General features: G+C 37.7%; 1 protein-coding gene across 1 annotated transcript; it reads right to left on the reverse strand.

The window, feature by feature from the left end:
• Positions 1–5780: 5780 nt before the first annotated feature.
• Positions 5781–16462, reverse strand: LOC105398080 (protein RCC2 homolog). Its single transcript, XM_048632660.1, has 12 exons — positions 16311–16462; positions 14968–15169; positions 14190–14336; positions 13506–13581; positions 11256–11387; positions 10572–10671; positions 9375–9478; positions 8784–8950; positions 7757–7937; positions 7315–7392; positions 7056–7156; positions 5781–6683 (listed from the first exon to the last, which is right to left on the reverse strand). Exons 2-12 carry the CDS (start codon positions 15160–15162, stop codon positions 6513–6515), a joined length of 1452 nt encoding a protein of 483 aa, XP_048488617.1. The 5' UTR covers positions 15163–15169; positions 16311–16462; the 3' UTR covers positions 5781–6512.
• Positions 16463–18377: the final 1915 nt, after the last annotated feature.

Below are 18377 nucleotides of genomic sequence, written 5' to 3' on the forward strand. Positions count from 1 at the left end.
ACTCTTTAATAACATAACTCATAGAATATACAACACGCCATGCTTTTCTTTATTGTAACTGAAAATACCCAAGTACCTACCAACAAACGTAAACAGGAAGATGGATTTACATAAGTATCTACGTAGGTACTTTAAACAAAAATACATTCAAAAGGCAGTTTTCTTGAATGCAGTGATACAATCAATAATGAATATACAATAAGATGTTTCTTTTAAGTTATTGTGTTACTTTGTTGTTCGTCAAATTAGGTACGTAAGAATACCTACTTATGTCGCCTACTAACAATGTACGCAAATTTTCAGCAACAATGTTATCGTTACATAAGCAGGGACGCATTGACGACGCCATCCCAGGATTAGAATTTGCGACCTAAAGATGACACCGAGATGATATTGAGCCCCTATATTACGGCGTGTCTCGGGACGATCTGCACAAAAGCGCAATACCACGCGACAGGAACACACGAACCGCTCCAAGTTCGCGTCTCACCATGTCGCTGTCAAGGAAGCCCGAAGAAATAATTCTCGAGTTCAAGAGGTCTCTCGACGAGTTGAAAGCTAAAGTCACCGCCATCGAGATGAAGGTATGCGAGCAGAACAGTGTTCTGGCCAACCAGTTCAACATGATGGCCCGTCTCAGCTCCTTGACGGGAGTCAAGCCGGCTAAAGCCGTGAAGAATCCTGGTCCGGGAACTTTCACCCTGCAGAGACCACCACAGAGGGTGAGGACCATCACTGAAGTCAACATGGCTCCTACTGTATCCTCCAGGCCGACCTCGCCAGCCGGACCCCCGCCTCCACGAAGACTCGAGAAGCTGATGGAAGAAGGCAAGGAGGAAGAGGTAACTACAGTGATTCGTCAGGGCCCGAACTACGCGGCTGACTGGCACGTGCTGGCTCACCCACTTCCAGACGATCAGATGCCGCGAGTGAGACCACGCGACCAGCAGTAAAATGTGTGATGATACTCAGCGGCATAATGAAGTAAATGAAGACATTATTTTTGAACGCCGTAACCAATGTTTAAGAAATTTCGCTTGATTTTGTCTCTATAGCCACCCATTAAGTAAGCCTTTGAACAAAAAATTACTCTATCAAACTCTTATAAATTATTGTAAACCAAATAAGCCCTCAGCCGCTGAATAACTCACAAATTTTAATAAAATTGTTGTGTGCAATAAAAATGTATCAAGAAAAGAGATTAATGTTTTATTTTTACTAGGTACTTACCTATTTGTTGGGTAGTTAAAGCATTGATGTTTTAATAACATACAGTTGAGTAAAACTACGTACAATAACTAACTTTATAAAATGAACGAAAAAAAAATTACTTATAAAAATATTTATTTCTAAAAGTTCACATGATTATCCACAAATATGCAGTTCGCCAAGGAAAATTATAATAAATAATTAATTGTTCGACAAAAAATAAGTATAATACCCGTCATTAATTTATTATGTGTTTTAAAGTAAACAATACAAATGGAGTAGAGTAGACATAATATACATAAGAATAACTTTAACTTTAGTGCCAGTAGCATAGAAAATGAGTGTACAAAATTCTACATCCTTAGGAATATGGCCCCTTCACTCGAGTCATAAGATGTGAAACGTAAAGTATTTTATATTTCAACATTAAAAATTTGTTCGCTTTAGAAATTACCTACATTGAAACAACTTATCCGTCTCACCAAAAGTAAGTTATGTATGTACATAGTACCCTAACGTTGGATTGAACTGACGGCAGACATTTATTTTATGAGACTTGTTTGGTAATACACATAAATAAACAAAAAACATAAAACTGATAAAAATTCCTACATGTTAAACTACGTATTATTTTTGTATCATTCTATCACAAATTTTATAAAATAGGGAATGTAGGTACAAAATCAATCTTCGCTCAGGAATCATTCCATCGTAATTATACAGAATTAAATTTAATCAGTGAACGGACATAAATTAAAATATATACTATAAAAATTACATGACATACTTTAAAATACATGTCAAAAACAACTCATTTTACATGTTAAGATGAGCAACAAGCAACTATATTCTTGCCGATATCTAGTTAACAGTAATTCAAATATTTAAAACGTGAAAAATTAATTGAGACTGTTAAATTTATCCGAATAATAGTCTAATAAGTACAAATTATGGTAATATTTAAATAAAAAATCTAAATACAGTCATAAATATGACCAATATTATAAAAGTACCTCGTGTAAACTGACAGTTAATTATGTAGTTGGGCTTTAAATAAATGCATATTTAATAAATGATCGTCCAAGTCAATACTTAAGGTGTACACGCGTATGTGTATCTATGTAACTGTCTAAGACGTTTGGTAGCTACACAGTCTGATACACTAACTCAGATACATAGGCATGTTTAACTTAGAGGAAAGCAGTGATGTTGTAACAATATTTATCTTATATTTGAAGCCTCAAATTCATAGACCGTATGGCAAATTTAAAACAGGGTTAAAATTTACTTTGAAACACGAGTTTCGACTCTTTATGTCGGCGTCGGTCAAAATGATGAAATTCGTGTATTACGTGAATTTTTAACCCTTTTTAAGTGTCAAAAAGGTCTATGAATTCGGGGAAAATTTGCAATAATAACACGGCAGATTCTCAGGTGCAGCTACATTTTTAAATATAAAAGTGAGAAAACTTTAGTAAACTCTGCAGTCATATTAAGATGGTTGCAGACTCTTATTCTAGATTTTATAGCAGCTATTTGATAGCCTGCATAGGATAATTCAATAAAAACGATTAAATTTTTTAATAAAAAGTTTAGTGTTTCACTGATGTAACTAAACGTTAGGGATATGTTTCATAAATACATAATGACAAATTGAGAACCTCTTCATTATGTTTTGTTTAAGTCGGTTAAAAAGAAGAATCGATTTCACTGTACAAAATAATCCCTGAATAAGAGCCATACAGATCTACAAACGAAGTTGAACAAGTAGTTACTAGTAATACTTAAATTATCTAGATTAGGTATACTTATGAAGAGATTAACATCTAAATCGTATACCGACATGAAAACGGCAAAATGGTTTACGTCTTAAAGCTAGATATTGTAAAGTGATCCAGTTTAAGATTAACTTTATAATAATAATAACTGGCAGTTTGAACAACTATTTTGGAATGGAAGTAAATGTAGGTATGTATCTTGCTACATATTTGATGCTTATGCAAGCTTTGTTATCCAGAATAACACCAAATCGAGCCAATGTAAGCTAGGGATGCCAGATTATTAAGAAAACTTTGTATTTGGCATGTAAATAGCTTAAATATTTCTTGTAGTAAGATAATTTAATAGGAAATTATATCTATTTCGTGAGACGCGACTTCAAAATTTACTCGTACTACAAATTTCATAAATACTGAAAACCTTATGAACCACTTTATCAATAAAACTATCCTAAACCATTTATTTTTATAAGTAAAGTGTAATGAATGTTTAAGTTGTTATTGAACAACGATATAATAAACATAAATTATTCTAATATCTTAAATATGTAACTTACACTATAAAAGGATGAGATGTAAAGGTATAAATTGGATGATCCAAAAATCGAGATATAAAACTGTTTGCTATGTTAAATTGTATGGGAGATTTACATGACGTCACTCAAATAAAGCTAAAAACGGAAAAGTAAATGCAATGTGAAATCATATTTAAAAAAGATTAAAAACAATAGTATCACGTAGTTGTAATAATAAATTCATTCAAAAGAAAACAGGTAAATTACTTTGAAAACGTTATTGCTTATCATGTAGTGGTATTGTGTATTTACAGGGAACTTTGATTAAAAAATTCACATTTGAATTAATTTTACCGTAAATTACCACTTCGTTTTATGCAGAAATGTCAAACGTACAGAAATACCACAACATATCCAAAACGTCTCCAAAGTAATTCACCCGTAGTGAGCTGGCACATGGTGTCAAAGCTTCTGTGAAAATTAAAATATAATGGTCGTGCACAAGACAAGATATTTCATGACACAGGTTTGTATTATGAAAAATAGTAAAAAATGGAGTACTTACACCTAAAAAAAAGCATTGATATTTGCTCACTATTATCAACCAAGTCATATAATTCATATATTAATAAAAAAAGCCAATTTATTAGCTTTCAGCACTCCGCATTCCTGGATAAATACTTATAAAAATGCTATCCCTGTGAGATTGGCTTAAAGTAAACATGAGCAGTCTTGTTATTCGAATTGCATAGAAAACCTACTCCTAATTCGATAAAACATCAGTTACGGTGGGGTTCTAATATCAATACAATTCCACAAGGCCTTGTCTTGCGCCCCGCGCTAGTCGTCGCCTTCAGTATTCATATAAAAAGTAGGTATTATCAGCTGATAAAATGTATAATATATGAATTATTTCATGGGAACTCCTTAATTATATATGAAAACACAGGTTAAAAAATAATAATTAAAAGACACGCTACAAGACTTATCCCCTTACGCACAAGAAAAGTTATGCAACACTGTAGCTTCTGTACCGTCATCACTAAGCTATGCCATTTACCAGTTTCTTACATACTTGGGACAACCCTTATAGTAATCGCAGCGATTTTACCGCGTTCACTTTATTCTTTATAGTCCAGTCAATAAATGACGAAAAATGAGGTGTAGAGTGCGTGAGCAGGTAACTAAGCGATTCCTTCAGGAAATTGTTCAGGGGGCTTAGTTTGTTAACATACCAAAAGTCCTGACTCCTAGGTGATGAGCGGGGGGGAGGAGAGGGGGGTAAAGGTACGAATTTTTGGTTTTTCGCTTATATCTCGAAAATGGTGCATCGCAGAGAAATATTTTCAAGGCATAAAATGGAGTTCGTTAAATTACCTAAAACTTTTATACCATATGTATTTTTCTAATTCCTAACCGTTCTCGAGTTATTACCCTCGGAAAAAGTTAAAATTTACAAGAAAAATCTATTCAAGTCAAAACATTCATAAACATTGCATCATATTTTCTAAACCGATTCATAAACGCAAAAAATGAATAGGAAAGAAGTTGTAGATTTTTAAATTTCCTTTTAGAATATATATAGATATGCTACTTAATGTCCAACCCGTCTAAAGTTACAGCTATTTTACTTACACTTAAGCTCACTAACTCGGTGAGTTATGTCAGTAACTTTAGCAAAATGCAAGTTAATGCAAGCAAAATAGCTGTAACTTTAGGCGGGTTGGATATTAACCAGCATATTTATATATATTCTAAAAGGAAATTTAAAAATCTACAACTTCTTTCCTATTCATTTTTTTCATTTATGAATCGGTTTAGAAAATATGATGCAATGTTTATGAATGTTTTGACTTGAATAGATTTTTCTTGTAAATTTTAACTTTTTCCGAGGGAAATAACTCGAAAACGGTTAGGAATTAGAAAAATACATATGATATAAAAGATTTAGATAATTTAAAGAACTCCATTTTATGCTTTGAAAATATTTCTCTGGGTTGCACCATTTTCGAGATATAAGCGAAAAACCAAAAATTTGTACCTTTACCCCCCTCTCCTCCCCACCGCTCATCACCTAGGAGTCAGGACTTTTGGTATGTTAACAACATAAGCCCCCTGAACAAGTTTCTGAAGGAATCGCTTAGTTAACTGCTCACGCACTCTACACCTCATTCCTTGACTGGACTATTACTTTACGTACGTATGACAGTTACGTATGTGACAACAACATGACATATTTCACAATGCATCGTGACAAACGCTAGGCCAGCTAATGTTTGTCATTGATACTGTAAAAACGCTGGTATAACTATAATAGGAGTACTCTTGGTCATTATCGCGCTACTGAAATGGCAAACAGTGTTGTAAGTATGTTGTAAGTTTGATAAATTTATAGGGGACACCATGAGTTGGTGATGGCAAATTATGCTTGTAAATAATATAGGTAAATGTTGCAGTAAAATATCGTGGAAGTGTAGCGTCAATCGCTTTAGTTGAAAATATTTACTTTTTATACTGTCGGCAGTGGAATTAGCTGTTCTATGGTGAAAATGAAAACAATGACAAATACACAATAACTCTTCAAATTAATGAGTTTTCTTTGATTTTTGTACTCTAAGAAATCATAGTTAATCCGTGCGTTATATCGAATTACAATCCCTATGGTAGATTCGCTTGTATTGTTGTAATAGCTTTCTTTTCTTATTAAATAGTACAGTGCTGTATGTATTGTATAGTAGGCAAGCAAAAACTTAACACCTATAAAAACACAAAATCATGATAAATAATCCTGCTTCACCGAAAACTAGTTGATACACGCCACACCAACAAAGTAAGTGGCGCTACCGCTGCTATGGCCTAAAGCTAATTGTAATTAGTGGAAACCTCCACTACATTAAATTAAAAAAACTGACTGGCCAGGCCATTCTGCCGTTGAAACCAATGCTTCATCAGTTTCCTTATGCTAAGTTACCAGTGGTTACGAATGCCCACCGGAATGCTGAGTTCCAGCTTAGGGTTCGAAGACTGGCAGCTTCTCTAGCTTCTGTTTGACCTCGTCGGAGGAGTCTTCAGCGATGAGCAGCGTGTGCGAGTAGCCCATGGCCACCTGGGTGATGTTCAGGCCGTCCATGCGACTCACCTCCTTGGGTCTGGCCGTAGACTTGGTTATCTCTCCAGTACCCTGCATGGAAATGGTAATTTTAATAATTTCGCTAACATTTTCTAAGTAGGTATAGCAATTGGTAATTCAAATGATGAAATAAGGTCAATCGAATGGTATACCAATATACTATGTAACCTATATTAGAGGAATTATCTAAGTATCTGGAAGACATAATCTCTTCACTGTGGTCTTTTTAGGTAGGCATATTTGAGTATCATTCGTATAATTTCAAACTAGATAACCTCTTCACACGTTCTTCCATACAATTCCTAAAAGTTCACCAGCATATCTGACTGTAGCTTCAACAATGAGTGTAGCAAGTGAGTGAGACAGCCAGCAATGATCTCTAATACTTATTCTGTGTGTGTGAAAGAGACAGTTAAAACGTACCAGTTCTCCGTATGTAGGCGAGACGCCCCAAGCGATGAGCGAGTCGTCGGCCGCGATCACGATCGACGTGTAACTAGTGCCCACGCTGCGGATGTTCCAACCTGCGGATAACAACGTTATTACTATGATGCTACGGTTCTATTTTGTGTTTAATAGATTTCACATAGAGGCACAATATCATCAACCAATACTTATAGAGGCCTTTTACTATTGTTGGATAATTGATTATAATACTAGTGGTGAGTATAAAGGTACATACCGGTCAGATCTTGCACGGGTTTGGGATACATGTTCGCCTCACCAGTCCTCTTGGTTTGGCCAAACAAGAACAGCACACCTGAAAGTAGAAAAAAATATGAGTTGAGCCAAATTTTAAAATGGAGTAAACTGCAAACTGGATCAACACATTAGGCTACTGTCTTTTTTAAGTAAATTCGAAGGCGAAACGCTGATGATGCAAGAAATTCATCGAGCTTGGTGATAGGCGATAGTTACAATAACGGTGCCTGTCCATCAGTGCGGAGCGGGGTACTGGAGCGGTGTGCGGTGTACGATGCAAAAATCATCCAGTAAGCGGAGCGCAAATTGCATGAGTGGAGTTTTTATGCAATCTCATTGGTCAATTTCTCCGCTCCGCTTCCTCGCTGCACTGGCAGGCAGCCCAATTGGCCGAGACCGTAGGCTGGTGTTATGACAAGTACCTAGCTCGTTGACAGCGAGACTGTAGGTGGCGCCACAGTGCACAGAGCGCGCGCCGCGGGCCGACGTCTCGAAGTACTTGATGAGGCGAGGCACGCTCTCGTCCTTCTGCTCGGCGTGGCCGAGCCGCCCGAAGCCGCCGAAGCCCCAGCTGTAGGCGCGCTTCTTCGAGTCTATGGCCACCTGCGGGTTGTCGAGAGTATTAGAATTACAACCCGGCCGACGTCACTTGGCACCCAACCAATATCACTTGATATAGGGTTCCAATCTAAGGAGGTTTCTGCCTATCGTGTTAGATTTTATAGCTAAATGTTCAGTATTTTGTTCAGTAGTTTACAAGTTATTATCTATAGGTCAGTCACTGTTTACTCCATAGCCCCGCAGTGGTCAAGCCACACACAAGAGCAAGTTTACATAAAATCTGGTATTTATGGTAGCATTAGGAAATCTTGTGAAATAGGTAGTCAATAAGGAAAAATCGCTGCAATACAAAAGCTGTTGTTATGTAAATTCGCTTATTCATTATCTAAATCTACCTTTTGCATTCAAATGTAAGTATCATCAAGATCATCTGTCTAGATCACATAATACGAATAGAATAATGTTGAGGGTGACTTACATAAGCAGGTTAGCACAGCACTTACATGACGTCATGATTTTTTGCTTTAATTCTTCTTCCTAATGTGTAGCTAATGTTAGAGCATTTTGTAACCGTGGTCAAAGGATTGGACAGTCACATTAGATCTAAAGGAACAATTGGTCACATGGTTAGGCTCCTTCATGCACCCCTTCCTTTGATGAAAGTATTATACTTATTTTCAGTTATATGATTCCTGTGACACTCTGAGTGTTGTAATTCTATTGATTTTTCCTATCGGCCTATTGTATGAGTGGTATCCAATGAAATGTAATTCATAGACACAGATTCACTAACGATTCACGAATCATCTTAGCTGAAACGAATTATGGCCAGATTCATTTCCTTCCTTTACACCTCCCCCTTTCTCGCTCCAGTGATTGAATACGTACAGTGTGGTTGAGTCCGCACGAGAAGTCGACGATATCGACGTCTTTAACCGGCGACACGTGGCCGTCCTTGGACTTCTCGAAGAAAAGCGCGATGTGCTTCGGCGTAGTCTCGAAGTGGTAGGAGAGCTTCGTCGACGTCACGAAGTACTTGCCGTCCGTGTTGTGGCCTGTGATTGGTTAACGTTTCTGATGTATAGGGTGTTGCCAAAGTTGTAAAGCCGAAAGGGAGTGAGTCGGGCAGTCACCCTAAACTACTTTTGCTCTACGGATTTCGGAAATTCACAAAAAAAAACCTTTTTTCCATAGTAAAAAGTCACGTGACTGTCAAAGTGTCTATGGAGAACCCAATATTAAAAATGTAGGTTATACAAAGTGTGTCCGGTAGTAGGTAGTAGCGGCCGGAACAAGAAGTAGCTGTATTAGCCGGAATGTGAAGTGAGTTTATTGAAGCAAACCAAAAGGGTGAAATCACTCAGTCCAATGCTTAGAAGTATAGTTTTGGAAATTTCAGTAAGTAGTTAATGTGACCTGAATTTTTCACTCCCTTATAGCTAAACAGTGAGAACCTAAACAATGTACACGAACACATACCCAGTTGTCCATACTCGGGCAGTCCGAAGGAGTGCAGGGCTCCGTTGCAGTCGAGTATCATCGAGAACTCGGCGCCGCAGCCCACCTTCACTATCGGAGCGCCGCTGTTAATTATTAGAAATGATATTATTATAACATAACATTATTATGAAGAGGCTAATGTGTTGTACGGCGCTAAGCTCCGGATCTAGAAGACCAATTTTATTTGGAAATTAATTTACCAGCCAGAATGTCACGTTAATTGTGAGTGGCATGTACTTATCATGTATGAATTCCCACAGAAAGTCCCACGGTTTTAAAGTGATCGCGAGCAAAAACTATGCATGACAGCATGACTACATGAAGTTCATTGTACTTGGACATAAAAAATATCTTAGTGAGAAATTACTACTGCTAATAACAAGTTTCGCGTCTGTGATTATTTTATTTACTTATTTTTACTAGCGTTAGAAATACTTTCGCTTGCCACTTATAAAGACGAGAAATAGATAATTCGCAATTCACCAAACTACGATTACCAAATTTGGGATCAATCGCGTTGCGTTATTTTTCAGGTGTTTTCTTTTTAATTAAAGCTTTGCTTGTATGTAACTGGATAAAGTCGTCTAATACAAATCCAAAAAGAATATCAGGATTATTCGTTACAACCTCAAAAAAAATATCTATTGACGGTGCGTTACGGATCCTATTGCACCCCAAGTACCCATTGAATAAATTTGACAGTTATACAGGGATGGATGAGTGAAGAGTTGACGACGAAGTCCCAGAACCACTGAGTGTTGTGTCTGTATACCTCCTTGGGAGTGGCTTATGTCGATCGATATATGATTTATGGCTGATGCTGCTGGTGAATTGAACCAAATTGAATTGATAATATTACCCAAGCTAACCAGAACGCTTCGCGCAGCATACATAATAATGCTCACGACTGTAATCCCCGAAGTGGTCGTCAGTGGTGACTCGCACCCGCTTTTCACTGTACATTTGTACGCACGTGATAGGTTGCTACCCGATCACCGTTTTTTAATGAGTTCAATGCACTTAGGTTACACATCTAGAATCGAGAGAGGTTTTCTCACGATGTTTTTAACTTCACCTACATTCCGCGCAGCTTCGGTGGATTCGATCCTCTTTCGCACAGCGACAGCTCTTTCAGTCAGCACAAACAGACAGGGCATAAAATAAACAAATACTAACTGGTATCGGATCCTGGTGGGCTTCAGAATCTGCGGCGTCGTGTTGCCCAGGCCGCACTGCCCGCTCTTGTTCTCTCCACACGCGTACACGGCGCCCGTGTCTGTAGGATTGTATAGGCTACGTTTTATAACAAGTTTAGAAGACAGATTGTATGATGTTTATGATGATAGGAGGCAGAATGTAGGTGATGTGTGGTGACCATGATTCTAAATATACAAGGTGCCCATGTGAACAGCTTTCAGGCTCGCTGGACCTATAACCTTAGACTTGTAGGTCAATCTGACTAGATGAGCCAGGCTACTAACAGTACCAGTAGCACTGGAAGATTCTTGACTAATGGTGATGTTTCTATCTCTATGCTCTCGTCTTTGTAAAACTGAAGTGCATTACTAACACATGCTATCAATTTGTATTCACACTATACCCTTTTTAGTGGGACACCCTCCACCCCACTGGACTGACAACCTTACACAAGTGCTTACTACTAGCTGGAAATGGAAAGCCGAAGACAGAGTGTTGTAACCCTCCTTATAGGAGAGGCCTATATCCAGCTGCAATGATCATCAGGTCCTGGGTTTCCTAACATAGGGCTCGAAGTGTAGATTTCCAATCTGACCGGTCCTGTGCCACGCCTTCGACTTCTTACCAGTTCATGCCGAGGGCAATGATGATTGAAAACCATACCTGTGACAAAGAGCGTGTGGTTCCGTCCGCAGGCCGCATGGATGATGTTCATGCCCTTCAGCGCAGGCACCAGCTCCGGCAGGTTGCGCGTCGTCGTGTCCCCGTGGCCCAGCTGGCCTGCGTTGTTGCGACCTGAAGGAGACAGCGGAGTCTTATTACTAAGTCTGACCAGCCCCCGTATTATGTAACTCCGAGTGGGGTTGGTTGGTATAAAATGGCTGACAACTTAAGGCATTATTAATTAATAACTTTTTACTGACTTATCTGATTTCACAAACGTTTATGTTGAATGTAAGGATATATTGGTAGGCTTCTTGCATATTTCTTTCACTAAGATTTTTGGTGTTTTCGGTTAATAAGTCTCTAAGGCCCACTTGCGTGGATCACAGGGTTAAAAATATAAACTCAGAGGTAACTAACTCAGGGTTAACTTTGTAACATTTTAACCCGGACTTTTGATTGCGCTAATGGAAAATAACCCTGAGTTAGCTAACCTGACGTTTCTTTTTGCACTCTGTGAATCTATTTCCCGTTCTAGGCTGAAAGGGACCAAGTTTCTATTGCCGTAAAAAAACATTGTCTTCTATCTCGTTTTCACCTCACGTCTTAGGATAAAACTATCCCTCTCTATTTCCATTTTCGCAATCTGTCAGTAATTTGTATTTTGTTTACAAAGTATCATATTTGTGATTTCCTTGTAGATATACATTACGAAAATTATAAAAAATTGAAAAGAAGCGGCGGTAAGCGATCGCTTCTCACACAAAAGATGCGTGTTTGGATCCTAGCGCAGACATACCAATGAGTTCTTTGGAATTTAAGTACAATTTGTGGCAACTTACTACCACACATTCTACTTACCACAAAACGTTCAAGTACCTAATCATAAGCAGCTCTCTTCAATCTAACCGTACCAGCAAGCAATACTCAACCAATAACAACAGCAAGCATTGATTTTATTGAACACATCGCGGTTGCAAGTTGTGCTTTAGATAACAGCAAAGATAGCCCTGAAAAGAGCTGTTTCTGGAAACAAAGAGGGAGTTCCGAAAATAACAGTTCAGCAAGCTCAAACAATCAGCAGCAGCGACCACCACCGTCACCGCGGCAGCTCGGAGAGGAGAGCCTCCGACAGCGCAGGAAAGGAACGAGTCCCCGTGCATTCCCAACGCCACGAGTATTTAAGTTAGCACCGCGCGTATAAATAGGCTTATTTTCTGTTAATAAATTATTATTATTCTGTCCACTCTGAGTATTATTTTCTACCTACTCTACGCAATATCTCCAAAAATGTATACCATAGCTCTTACGGTGAAAAAAACATCGTGATCTAGATGTGTACCCTAAAGTGCATTGTACTCTTTCAAAAACGGCGATACGGCTCGCGACCTATCACGTGAGTACAAAAATGTACAGCGAAAAGTTGGTGAGTCACCTCTGAGTAACTACATTACAGTCATAGTCGTGAGCATATATGTATGTAACCACCATCGTGCTCTTAATTTCACAAGTGGGACCATTTGCTACTTTGCTAGATAGTGGAAAAATATAAGAATGATGAGTTAATCATCATAATCTAACATTTCCAACGAATACAAGAATATTGATAATAACCTTTTCTTTTGACGTAAGCCGGGTTAGCGTCTTAACCCTCCAATATTGGGGGGTTAAATATTTAAGAGTTTATCCCAAGGTTAGCGCTCATATTTCAGCGATGCAAGACAAATTAATAATCTAACCCTCCTTATGTCAAATATCTCCGAGTTAATTCGCTAACCCAGGTCTGCGCAAGTGGGGCTAAGTTGATACCAATTATCACCGGTTGCTAACTCTCAAAAAGTTACAAAATACGGGGGCAGGATGGAGACCCTGATAGATAGATAAGTCCTCCAAGTATATAAAATCGTTTGATGTAAATTTTATTAATCACAAGGTTACGCCAGGAATGTATTCATAGTGTGTCAAATGTGTTTAGAAACAAAGTTGAATCAAGTGGTTGCAACTTGCAGCGTTGTGGTCAGTACAACATGCAGTGTTGCCAGAACATTAGATCTATTGGGCTGCCACATTGTATAACCCTAGGGAAAAATTGGCCCTTTAGCCCTAACCCTTCTTGTACTCAGTACATACCTTAAGAGTATCTTACATTAAAATCTTCATACACACACGCAGATGCATATTTTTCATGCCTATAATGCATCTTTTTACACTATGACATAAGTTAATAACAGTAATAAATTGAGGGCATACCTAGGGTGTAGGCCTCGCCTTCCTCCGAGATGAGCACCGAGTGGGCGGAACCACACCCGCTGATGATCAGACGGTACTGAAATTGAAAATACAATCTTTATCAGACCTGATTATGACTAACTCAAAAATCGGTGATGATGATATCAATCAATTACAAGATGTTGTACTAGAGCTATAGTTGATTTTTCAATTTACTTTCAGTAATGCCTATATCCAGCAGACTGATGATAGTACATGCATTATTATATGCTCACGATTGTTATCCCCAAAGGCATAGGTGACTCGCAAGAGCGACATTTCCAATGAGAGTACATCATCTTATATGGCTCTCATTATGACGATGTCCAGATGCTGTTCACCAGTATCCCAAGTAATTATATTCAAATATTCTATAATTGTAATTATAGTGTTTAGTGACCCTGACTACTGAGCCAAAGGTCCCGGGTTCGATTCCCGGCTGGGGCAGATATTTGTATAAACACAGATATTTGTTCTCGGGTCTTGGATGTGCCCGTAAAATGGCAATAGGCTCGCCCCCTATTACATTGGGACTAAACATAACACTGGCGAAAAGTGGGTGCAGCAATGCACCTCTGCCTACCCCGCAAGGGTGTACAGTAGTACAAGGCGTGAGTGTGTGTGTGTTGTAATTATAGACGAAGAATATTCTATCAATCTCCTTACCCGACGGTCGGTGAACTTATGGAAGGTGTAGAGGTTGGGGTGCGAGCGGTTGGCGGGGTTGTTGTCGCGCTTGGCCACCAGGTCCCACGACACCATGCCTGAGATCAGCAGCCGCCCGGCCGGCTTGATGAAGGTCTTCAGCAGCTCCTGAAAAATTATAATGTATGTGTATAGATTGGTGGTGCACTGATGTCACAGTTAGCTTCATAAGTAGAAAATGTATGAATAATTGATAATGGCAGTTTACTCCCTTGTTAATTTGTAGGTAGTCAGATGAGCTATGCACCCATTTTTAACCAGTGTTATAACATTTGGCTGCTTACTATTTTGTAACCTCTATGCTAGTAGCTTAAAGGCAACGCCGATAGGTATGAAGAATGCTCATGTTTGTTATACTATAACTGCATTTTACCATTGACCTTTTTCAGGTCTGTTTAGGTACTGTCACATTACAGTTACAGCTACCATGTTGTGCATAAAGGGAATAATAAGTTACCTACTTGTGAACAGAGATAATATTGTGTGCAATGTATCTCTCTTGCATATCTTAACACTTACAAACTTGGCCCTTTACATTACAATAACACGCTTTATTTAAGACTCCATTATGAGGTCAAAGTAACCTACTATTGCACTGAGTACTAACTATAATATAAAATATTTTTTTAGAGATTTGTGCAATATTGGTAACTATAATTATGGTATTATATATGATGACATTTAAACTGCATAAAAAAATTACAACAAACATCTGTGTCACATAGAATTGAAAAATTACCTCTGGCAACTTGACCATAGGCTCATCAGGCATCGGGGAGGGGCTCCGTTGCTCCTGAGGCATTTGGTCACTGATGTTGCTGTCGTTACTGTCTTCATCATCAGGTGACGGCTTGCGGGGCTTACGGATCTTGGTGGCACGGCCTGAAGTTGCCGCATTAGCCCTCTTACGACCACCAGCACCGTTGTTAGACATGCTTCAACTGGAGAACATAAAATGTTTGATATTATAAAATTATAATACATGTTGATTAGATTAGATAAAATTCCCTCTGAACATTTTGATTTTTCAACAGCATTCCTAACCATAGTACCTACCATGCTTCTGATATTTGTATAAGCTATGATATATATTATTTGGTTTGATGTCTTGAATGTGAAAAAGATAGCAACATATAAATGCTGCTGAATTGTAGTGTGTGTAGTCTTCAGCTAGTAGAAGAGGCAGTACTTAGAAGTAAGTACAGTGGGTGTTGTATAACAACACCATCACTTTTCCACATCTGTTAACTAAATACTGCATCAGAAGAAAACTTGGTAGGAACCTACTCACATCTGGGAATCAGAGACAATTAAAAATCTATTGTGTCTGCTTTACCAATGGGTCAAAGGGACATGAATGGTTATCTAACTTCAAATACTGAAGTCAATCTTAATTAAGTCAGCAGCACCTAATTACTCCAGTACACTGAAGTTACATGTTTCGCAGCTACTCTAATATCGCTGGAGCTCTTGCTCCATACCAATATCACATGTAATGCATCAAACAACATATTTTAAAGTTTTTAGTAACTTATCAAAAAGTTCAATAGTAACATAAAATATGATGAGGTGGATTTATTTGGAATACAGATTGTAATAATTATTAGGGTAAGATATCCAAATTGTATGTAGTACGGTAGTACCTACTCTTTCATGTAGTATGTACTCTTTCAAATTCATATGTTAATATTTCTACACGACGGTTAATCACTTTCATTTCGTTTTAAACAACTTAAGGTACATCAATTATTTCGCCAAGTAACAGTAAATTACCGGTGGTGCACCTACCTGGAAATAAAACCATCTGCTGGCGAATCTACGGTAAATTAGGGATTACTGGGTAATTATTACTTTAAATGAACTCAAACTGATTCCATCTTTAGCTAAACTAGATAATGAGCATCAAATACAACAGAAAATTAAGCTGAAAACGAGAGCTATTTCAATATGCTAACAAAGGCTCACAAACATCTTTCTCTACAAAAACACGTGTTTATAAATGCAGATTACCAATAATTACATGGCTAAATGTATCTAAATCACACCATTTATACTTAAATCATTTAGTTTACACATACTTACCGGTTAAATGTAGAGAACAGAAAGTCAGAAATATTTTTAATGAGCGAATGGCTGTCAAAGCTTGTTGAGTTGCGTTGTCTTTTCGCGTTCGTTCGCGCTTCGCGGATCATAAAATGGGGATGCCACTGCCGCCAAAAAATCATTTTCCGTTTCATTATTTTACACTCACAGAATAAAATATATTGTAATAAATTTAAAGTAATATTCTGTGGTACTCAGAGATTTTTTTTCTATAGTAACGAATGGCTGCGTTCAAAGAAATTTAAAGCGCGAGTATGTTATTGTTCTGATGGTGAGCTTAAATGCTAAATATTATAAAAGAAACGTTCCCGCTCGTACACGGGTAGGCCGATTATTTATTTATTTATAAAAGAAATTTAAACGAGTTTGTTACTATTCTGAGTGTTGCGCAGATGTATCTGATATCTGGGTGATTCATCTTCTTGCAAAACTTGCAAAAGATGGCATTGCCATACATGGCATTTCAACCTGGCTACGTACGACATACGTACCACTGGGTTCCACTTCAGTTAAGCAGTCCTAGCATCAAGATTGATTGTTTGGGTTTTAGGGCGCTAGTTAATATTGCGAACGCGATTGTTCCCTTAACTCCCAAGACTAGAAGTCCATAGTTAGGTACTTAAGAGAGGATTATAGTGCAGTTTGGTCAGTCGTGAGTGTCGTGACCGTGACTCGTGATCATGAATGTTTAACACGTTCACGGACAATCCGTCGAGGGCCGTAATTAAGTAGGCTTGTAATATGACTACGCGCCTGTGGCCGTCCAACTACTATTGTTCGAAACGGACGACCCGTTAACAGCCGTTTCATTTCCATAGTCTTAACAGGAGATGCATTGTTTAGCCCCTTCAACCTATAAAAGAAATTTTGAAACTTAACTGCCCAAACCGTTTTGAGTGCTGTGCTTTGGAACTCATTGACCATGGAATTATTATAGTATGCATATATAGAATACCAAAATATACTCAGGAGGCATTCAATATATTTTTTGATAAACTTGAGGTAATTTTATCTAAATACAGCTTAGGGAAAAAATGTGTCATATGCGGTGACTTTAACATAGACATTCTAAAAAATAGTGAACAAACGAAGACCTTTGAAAACCTACTCCTTAACTTCAACTTAAAACTTAAAATTCGGCAACCGACACGCTTGAGTAGTGGTACTTGCATTGACAATATCATACTTAATATTAAGGGTGGAAAAGCCCAAGTCATCGACTTGGGGCTATCGGACCACACTGCGCAATTAGGTACATGCCCAGTCAAAAAAAGCTGTCGTCTACCATATTGGTTCACGTATAGACGAAATTACTCACCAGAAAATCTCGCAAAGTTCAAAGAATGCCTAGATAGTCTTAGTTTTAATGATGTCTATGAGGAAAAAGATTCTGATAGAGCATTCGACGCCTATTTTAATATCTTTAAGCTTTTATATGACTTGTGTTTTCCACTTAGAAGAATAAAAATTACGACATTAAATAAAACAAAATGGATTTCTAAAGGTATTAAAGCTTGTAGCAAGCGGAAACGAGAGCTACTGTGGGCATATAGACGAGCTCCAGACTCCAATAATAAGAAACAGCTCAAGCTCTATTCAAAAAGACTTAAATTAATAATCAGGCTCACTCAGAAACACCAGAACGATTATAAAATTTACAACTCTACGAATAAATCTAAAACAACGTGGAAAATCATAAACCAGACTAAGGGAAATTTACCACCTGAACCAATAAGCCAAATAAAAATTAAAGGGGAATTAATAAAAAATCCTTTGGACATTGCTGAAAATTTTAATAATTATTTTGTAAATGTAGTGAAATCTAATTTAAATCCTAGTAAAAACTCTGATAATAATAATTTTAATTCTCATGATGACAAAAAATACAATTATAATAATTTATTGGACATTAAAAACTACAAATCATTATTTATGAAACCAACAACTGCACATGACATCTTTTTGATAATAAACTCGCTGAAAAACACTAATAGCACTGGTTACGATGGAATATCAACGAAAGTTGTAAAATACGTTGCAGCAACT

Source organism: Plutella xylostella, chromosome Z (genome assembly GCF_932276165.1).
Source record: "Plutella xylostella chromosome Z, ilPluXylo3.1, whole genome shotgun sequence".
NCBI classification, from domain to species: domain Eukaryota; kingdom Metazoa; phylum Arthropoda; class Insecta; order Lepidoptera; family Plutellidae; genus Plutella; species Plutella xylostella.

Bases quoted from the DNA above. Each gene is read 5' to 3' on its own strand.
- LOC105398080 (XM_048632660.1), bottom strand. From the start codon at position 15,162: ATGTCTAACAACGGTGCTGGTGGTCGTAAGAGGGCTAATGCGGCAACT. The intron at 7,938-8,783 runs GTACGTATTCAA...GACAACCCGCAG, and splicing joins CGTGCGGACTCAACCACACT to GTGGCCATAGACTCGAAGAA. The intron at 6,684-7,055 runs GTACGTTTTAAC...ATTTCCATGCAG, and splicing joins CGCCTACATACGGAGAACTG to GGTACTGGAGAGATAACCAA.